This window comes from Austrofundulus limnaeus, unplaced genomic scaffold, assembly GCF_001266775.1.
Source record: "Austrofundulus limnaeus strain Quisiro unplaced genomic scaffold, Austrofundulus_limnaeus-1.0 Scaffold140, whole genome shotgun sequence".
In the NCBI taxonomy this organism is placed as follows: domain Eukaryota; kingdom Metazoa; phylum Chordata; class Actinopteri; order Cyprinodontiformes; family Rivulidae; genus Austrofundulus; species Austrofundulus limnaeus.
In genome coordinates this window covers 1,074,283-1,081,774 of record NW_013952542.1, presented here as the reverse complement: position 1 = coordinate 1,081,774, position 7,492 = coordinate 1,074,283, and the positions used below count along the sequence as shown (strand labels likewise).

Genomic DNA, 7,492 nt, shown 5'->3' with positions numbered 1-7,492 from the left:
GAGAAGAACCCGTCCAGAGGACCTACACAATTTTTTTTGATTTTTTTTTTAACCTGGATTACTGAGATGCATCAGGACTCAGTGAATGTTCCTTTTATTGACCAAACATGGGGAAAAAATATGAAATCACTCAGTTTATTTTATCTTGTAGTGAGGACCAGCCATCTTCAAGTTTGGGAGGAGAGAGAGAGAATTGGAGGCAGAGAGAGATCAGCAGTGAGGATGCTGAAGATGATGTGGATGTGAGAGACAGAAGCTGCTCACCAAATCTTCTCAGATGGAGGACTGAAATGAGCATGGTGATGTAGAACAATGTGCTAATGTGATGTAGGACCTGTGTCTGCAGCTTGATAGGTACYGCTTCTGGCAGTATCACAAAGATTGAGTCTGTGGGGAAAGGGGGAAAAAACACCGTGTATGCTTTTCATTTTTCGACCATTTTTTTCATTTATTTACAAAAAACTAAAGGTTTCACTGCAAGTAGTTTATATACTGTCTAAATTTCATATATTTGATGTCAGATCATTTCGTTATGTACATTTGTTGTGATTTTTTTCTTTAGTAAACCTCAAAAAATAATTTCATTTTTGGTTTTTATTTGTTTAAAACTGATAATATACTTTAATACGCAATAAATTTTAAACAACTGCCAGATATTAAAAATTTTAGTTATTGAAAAAGGTGCAAAATTATTTACTCACAGGACAATCATTGGCCTTTTTACAGGTAAAATAAGCCAAAAATATCAGGTGGAAATTTTGAGCCTTTTTGACCCTTAGGTGTTAAGTCCACAATGGAAAAAGCCATTTTTTAAATCTAGGTTGGCCTGAAACCAATATCAGACAGTTTGTACCTTGAGTGGCTCATGTTGGCGACTGGTTAAACAAACCCAAAAAATCAGTTGTTGTTTTACCAGTTTCTGTCAGAAATCCAACATTTTTTGGTCTATGAACACACCAGTAGTTGATAACAGTGCATGTTGTCAGTTTTTTTTAATGTATTTGTTTTAAAACAGCAGGTAATCTTGAATTCATATTACGTTGCGTTCAATGAAATAAATCTGTATCGGCAGGTCAGAGCTATTCTAAAATGAGATATCAGTATTGGTCTACAAAATCAAATTTGGGGCATCTCTTTTATTTACCTATCAAATRTTTATCCAGKGGTGGGCATGGTTYTGCTAATCAGCTAACAGTGGAACTGATTTTTCATTCAGCAGGTTAGTTTTTTTCAATAGCTTTGAAAACCGTTAGCGGACCAATTGGCTTTCCCCAAATTAAGTTTTGCCAACATTATGCTGGCTAACAGCTAMATAACAAACTAACAACAGGTTTGTGTCAGATGTTTAGCATTAGAGAAGCTATATTTTTAGTTTTATGAGTAAGTGAAGCTAAGATTTTAGTTAGCTGTGCCCACCACTGTTTATTTTTTCCACAATCAACATGGGAAAAACACAAAAGTTTTTTTACACACTGTTTAAGTGTAAACAGAGCCTAAGGCAGGGGTGTCAAACTCCAGTCCTCGAGGGCCGCTATTCTGCATGTTTTAGAGGTTTTCCAGCTCCAACACACCTGATTCAGTGACTGAATTAACTCTTCGAATTGGACAGAAGCCTGTTAATCACCCAGCGATCAAAATCAGGTGTGTTGGAGCAGGAAAACTTCTAAAACATKCAGGATAGTGGCCTTTTGGGAAACCAAACCATTAATCATTAAAARCAATACTATTTTTTGGGACCAGTAACCCTCTGGGCCCTGGTCAGCCCCTTTGGGAAGTCCGGCCCTGCATCTGAAGCACTCCGGGAAAATAATAATTTTCACAGAAACCAACTCGGTGTCATTAATTCTGTGTGAAACACGAGTGCCAGTAAGTGAAACAAAGAGGTCAATCATTATCCACCCTCTCTTGTCTTGTAAATCGTCCACCTTCAATAAAACATCCTGCAAAGCTGGAGTGCTCGTCCACGTGCGTCGAGCTCGCGCCTGCGCTGTGTTTTTAAAAACGCACGTTCCGCCCCCCACGCGCTCAGTCATTCAGTGATTCAGCCGCCGTCTGAGCTGCATGCGGAGAGCCACAGGAGCAGCCGTGAATCAGTTTAGTTGAGTTTCCCTCTCTGTCACGCTGTCGTCCGAGGAGCTGTGCGCGCTTTTATATCCAGGAGCCGCGTCGAAGAGCCGTTCGGCGGGGTTTTTAGCGGTTAAAATTTCGTAGCGGACACCCAGACAAGTTGGAGCAGGTTTGCACCTGCCCCGCGTCTGTTCATCGTGTTTCCTACGGTTCACCTGGAGCGGACTGAACATCATCGTCTGCATGAAACTGTGGCCAGGTAAGATTACAGCACAAACTCCCGTTATCTCATCTAAATCTGAAAACAACTTTAAAACACTCGGATCCTGTTACTCACAATTATTAGTAATTTTTTTTTAACGGAAGCTTATTTTTTATAGTGCGTTTTTTGACGCGGCTCTTCGCGGATTCACGTCATAATATCGGCTATTTTAAGTTTATTTCGCATTTGCTTAAATTATACGTTACATTACTTAATTTTATGTTACTGTCATGTAATTGTAAATTATATCAGGTAATTCGGCTTTAAAAAAGAAGCACCAACTCCAACATTAATTGGCTTTAAACTGAATTTTGAGGCTTATTTTCTTTGCTATTTCTTGCAGTAAGATTACAAAAACAAAAGTCTTGGTGCATTTTTATGTTTGCCTAACTAAAAATGCTATTTTTTTGGAGTTGCATGTTCTGTAGGTGGAATTTACCAACATTTGGACAAGATGTGTTCTCTAATAAAAGTTAATGAGCATTAATGGGGATAAAAGGTGATAAATTATTACAAGTTTTTAATTGAAGAAACATTAACTTGTGTGTGCACATTTGATCTTTATTATAATTGTATTTTAAAAGAAAATTTCATGATCTATGGTGCAGCTATGCTTTTGTTTTGTTTTACTTGATCTGTTCCTTTTTTATGTTTTCCAATCAATTTTCAGGAACTTCAAAAAGACATTTTGCACCAAATCTGTTTTTTTTATCCAAACCATAAATAGTTTCTTAAATGTATGCAAAGTTTGGACTGTACGCACTTTTAAATGTTTATTTCTGTGCACGGAGGCAGGTGTTTTGTTGTTTTGATGAGAAACTGGTGGTGCGAGTACTTTTCCATGTTTTCGACCCACTGGTGCAACCGTACACTGCTGCTATAGTGTTGTGGTCATTGTGGGGCTGGGGTCAGCTTGCATCTTGTTTTTTTCTCTCTCTTGTTTGTGTGTGTGAGGAGACGGTCTTAAAAGCAAGCCATTGTTTGTGAAGACAAATATTGAGGGGGGGAGTGGGGCAGTTTGGGAATGCAGAGCTGCTTCCTGCACAGGGGTTTCACTAACAATGGCYTCTGGTTCAAAAATGTCAGTATTTTTTTTTCCGCCCCAAGGCTTATTCTGTAGGATGTTTAAAAGAATGGCTGTGAAGAAAGATTTGGGTTGGCGAAAATAAAAGTTGGAGAACAATGGGGCAGTTCTGAGGAAGGGGGCTGGAGGATGAAGACGATGGGCGTCTATAGGTGTTACATAAGCTGGACTGAGGGGGTGCTCTGAAGTCTTCAGGTTCACCCTGTGAAATTAAAAGTACGCCCTGATCTTTTTGTTTTGGAAGTTACTTGGGTTTRATTTGRCTCGTTTCCAGCCCAGCCTGTCTGTAAATCTGTAATGCTTCTCRTTAGTGTTGCAAAAATATTTGACTCTAGATGCGTCCTGTTCCATGGCCAACATACAGTCTGTACTGACTTTGCACCTTCTTCAAGGAAGTAACTGTCAAAACTGTGTCAGGTTTTGGGTGGTTTATTCCCAGAAACAAGTTGAAGCAGTTTGCATTCATCAGCTTCTTCTTGCTTATTGAACTGGTGTTTTTATTGAAGTAGGTCAGCTAACGATGCTCTCTTACTGGTCTTGTTTCAGATAAAACGGGAGGACGCAGCCACGCTTCAGGGAAAGGGTCCAAAGACCAGCTCGAGTCGAGCAGTTGCCCCTCACCTGCGACGTCGTCCACACCCGGTCCCTCCATGTCCCTCGGTAGCTTCCACCTGATGCAGACCCTCAAGGACTCGCCGGCCGCCTTTCGGCGCCACTTCCGCCGCGACCGGACGGAGTCGCTGTCGCACGGCGACCCGCTGTTCAAAGTCAACTACCTGGGCACGGCTAAGATCTTCTCCCTGGAGCGGGGGCAGGCCGACGAYGCCATCACGCACCTGCTGGGCGACCGCGCCAACAAGAAGCTGGGCAAGGAGCACGCKCTGGTGGTGCGCCCGCGCTACGTGGAGGTGAAGGAGCTGAGCACGGGGCGGCAGCTGACCAAGACCTTCCTGCAGGACATCGCGTACTGCGCCGCCGACCCCAGCCGGCCCAACGTCTTCCTGTACATCTGCAAGCACCAGGGCCAGGAGCTGCGCTGCCGCGTGTTCTGGTGCAGCCGGGCGGAGCGCGCCCGCGACCTGACGGCCTGCCTGGCGCTCTCCTTCCAGCGGGCGCTGAGCGACCTGCAGAGCGCCACGCTGGGCGAGGGTCGGCGGGCGGACGAGCCGCGCGGCTCGCCCACSGTCGCCAAGAGCTCCACGCTGCCGGCCGGTCTGGGCAAAGGTGAGGTTTCGGCGCAGCCAATGAGGGCGCGCTCGCTCTTCTGAGTCGTGACTGACGGTGACTTTCCTCCGCAGTTCGCTGGAAGCGACGGACTTCCGCATCCCGGAGCCCGCTCAAAGCCCTGACCAGGAAAGGCTCCGCCTCCGACTGCTGGAGCTGAACTTTGTTGGGAGCGAGGTTGACGACGGCACCTTTGGAGGGTGGAAGAACTTGTGGAAGGACGGATCAAAAGGGAGGGAGGGAATGACCGCAARACTCGAGTGACGGAGACCAAACTACGTCCTTATWTGGACATTTCCTGACTGGACTGAGTGATGTCATGAGTGAGAGTTTGGACGCTCTCCATGAGTGGCAGATTGAGGGCCGGCTTCTCTGGTTTAGGAGCTTCAAAGCGACAGGAACGTCTGAACAGAACGACCTGAATGAGTGTTTGTTTGTACCGGACGGGTCAGGATGTTTTATGTTTTTAACTCTGTGGAGTCCGAGTGTTTGTACCTGACATGTTGACGATTCATAGGAAATACTGGGGCTTCAAACGAAAGCTTTTCTCTGCGTGTTGTGAGGTTTGCTGCTATAAAAACATCTCAATGACAGGTTTGGCACCTGTGTCATAACTCAGACCTGAGGAGGTTTTTAATAACACAACACATGATGAAAGACGAGGGACACGGCTTTTTTTTTTTTTTCTTTTTGCATTTACTTGGAATAAGTGCCATATTTGTGGCTCCACAGTGGGCACATTGTGTCCCACCCCCCCTCCCACTTGTGTGGACCCTCGGTGAGGAATGTGCACCTGCATTCCACCACCCGGAAACCTGAGATCAGGAATCTCACGTTCCTCTTCGTGTGCAGCCTCGTCTTTTTATTAGTTTTTAAACTTTAAAAAAGAGTCTGTTACAGTTAGGAGCTGTGGAGCAGAGCGGATCGGCGGTAGGCCCTGAGCCTGCCTTTCCCCCTCATCTCGGGTCAAACTAAGCTAGAAACTCGTTTTTTTTTTTTTTTACATATGTATATTTACAAAAGTGGCACTTTTTTGCGTGTATTTTCAGATTTTATACTCCAATCTTGCAAAAGGCTCAACCTTTTCAAAGGTGATAACTGTGCCTGCTTCAGGATGTTTTTTTTTTTATCTATATGTTGTCAATTTGTACATATTTATCTAAATATTTTATGGACTATTAAAAGTTTTTATACAGCATTTTACATGTGTAGTCTCCTTTTTTAAAACAAATATTTAACCAGTTTCACCTCCTGTAGCTTTGACTCTCATTTATCATTCTGTATTTAAAAAAAGAGTTATATTTGGTTTAAAGTAAACAAGTCTTGGTTTACACTGTTGGGAGTGGGGGTGAAAGGACCGGTCTGCAGGAGAGGTCGTGGGATTTTTAGATTTGTTTTTCAGAGCTGCTCGATTTTTACTCAATAATGGCAAACAACACACCAAAACATAAGTTTTACTACGAATAAACTCAAATTCAACAAGAGAAGCAGAAATTTGTAATTAATCTACATAAAATGGTTCAACTCATTTTAAAGGAGCTGTGTGGGGAAGCCGAACAGTAACTATCAGAGGTGTCAAATATTCTCATTCATTGCTTTAGAAGTATAGATACTAGGGTTTAAAAATACTTTTTTGGAAGTAGAAGTATAAACTCGAGCTTTTTACTCAAAAGTATAAAAGTACTGGTTTTAAAACTACTTAAAGTATAAAAGTAAATATAATGAACACTATAAAAAAATGGCCATTAAAGATCAAATCTTAGGCTGTACCACAGGGTTTATAGCAACCCCCCACTTCCACACACAATTTTTCTTCTAAAGTCAATGAGTATAATGTTAAAATGTTGAAAATTTTTGAATTAACTGACTAGACTTAGCCTGGTAAAAATCAGATCCTTTTCCTTCACTTTGCTTCATACGAGGGTCCGGCCTCTCKGCTATAAAGAAGCAATTCTTGTTGAAGGCGTGGCCTCTGCTGAAGTTTAAAATGATTGGATTGGTTGGCCACGACGTATGTCGCTGTGAAAGTATGGTTGGCCTCTGGGGCCATAAATCGGGCGTATATTTACGTGCAAATCCTAACGCGTGGTGCCGTAAATAACGTGCGAACGCGCGGTGACGCAACGCCTGGTGCCGTAAATAACGCGCGAACGCCGTAAATAAAGCGTGAACGCGTGATGGGTTAGGTTTAGGGTTTGGGTAGAAAACGCCACCGTGCCTTCGCACGTTATTTACGGCACCGCGCGTTAGGATTTGCACGTAAATATACGCCCGATTTATGGCCCCAACAGCTTGCCATATGAAAGAGGCTAGGCTAAGAAGCTAACAAGAAATTGCGCGTGCTGTAAAAAACCCTGCTGAGAGAAGAAATGTACCGAGCCGAACGAGACGACTAAATGAGAGCTGCTGCTGCTTTGTCAGACAAATTTAATTTAATTTGGAAGCCTCATCAACACAGACTGGCTTCATTCACTCCCTCCACTGCCATTGATAAAATAACTAGCAGACACTGCGCAGACCTTCTGTTCTCTGATTGGTCCAGGTAAAATAAACTACAAGCAGACACTGAGCAGAAAATCAACGTTCTGTTCTCTGATTGGACGAAAATTCTCCCAAAGAAATCCTCGTCTATGGGAGAAATTCTAGACGTATCAGTGAAGGAAAACTACTACACAAGTGTGATGGAGTGAGTTCAATCCAATAGGATGTCAGAATGGTATATATTTACACTTTTTACACTTATATTTACACTTCTCATCAACCACAAATTCACTCTATCCATGGGCTCCATGTGTCTGGATAGATTTATATTTATTAATTTCTTTTCCTGAACAATGAAAAGATGGAATAAAAAC

The 7,492-nt window shown here is 42.9% G+C and overlaps 1 protein-coding gene across 5 annotated transcripts in view; it reads left to right on the top strand.

The window, feature by feature from the left end:
- The window catches only part of si:dkey-19b23.8 (uncharacterized), a 27,773-nt gene extending 21,938 nt beyond the window's left edge, over positions 1–5,835 (top strand). For 2 of the 5 annotated variants that reach the window (XM_014016185.1, XM_014016187.1), the window contains exons 3-4: positions 3,960–4,637; positions 4,712–5,835. In XM_014016185.1, the coding sequence (XP_013871639.1) occupies positions 4,064–4,637; positions 4,712–4,797 (660 nt within the window). In that variant the 5' untranslated portion in view covers positions 3,960–4,063 and the 3' untranslated portion in view covers positions 4,798–5,835. Of the gene's footprint in view, positions 1–151; positions 300–1,713; positions 1,867–2,011; positions 2,327–3,959; positions 4,638–4,711 lie in introns of those variants that run through there. The other 3 variants (XM_014016186.1, XM_014016188.1, XM_014016184.1) reach the window with 3 other exon arrangements.
- Positions 5,836–7,492: the final 1,657 nt, after the last annotated feature.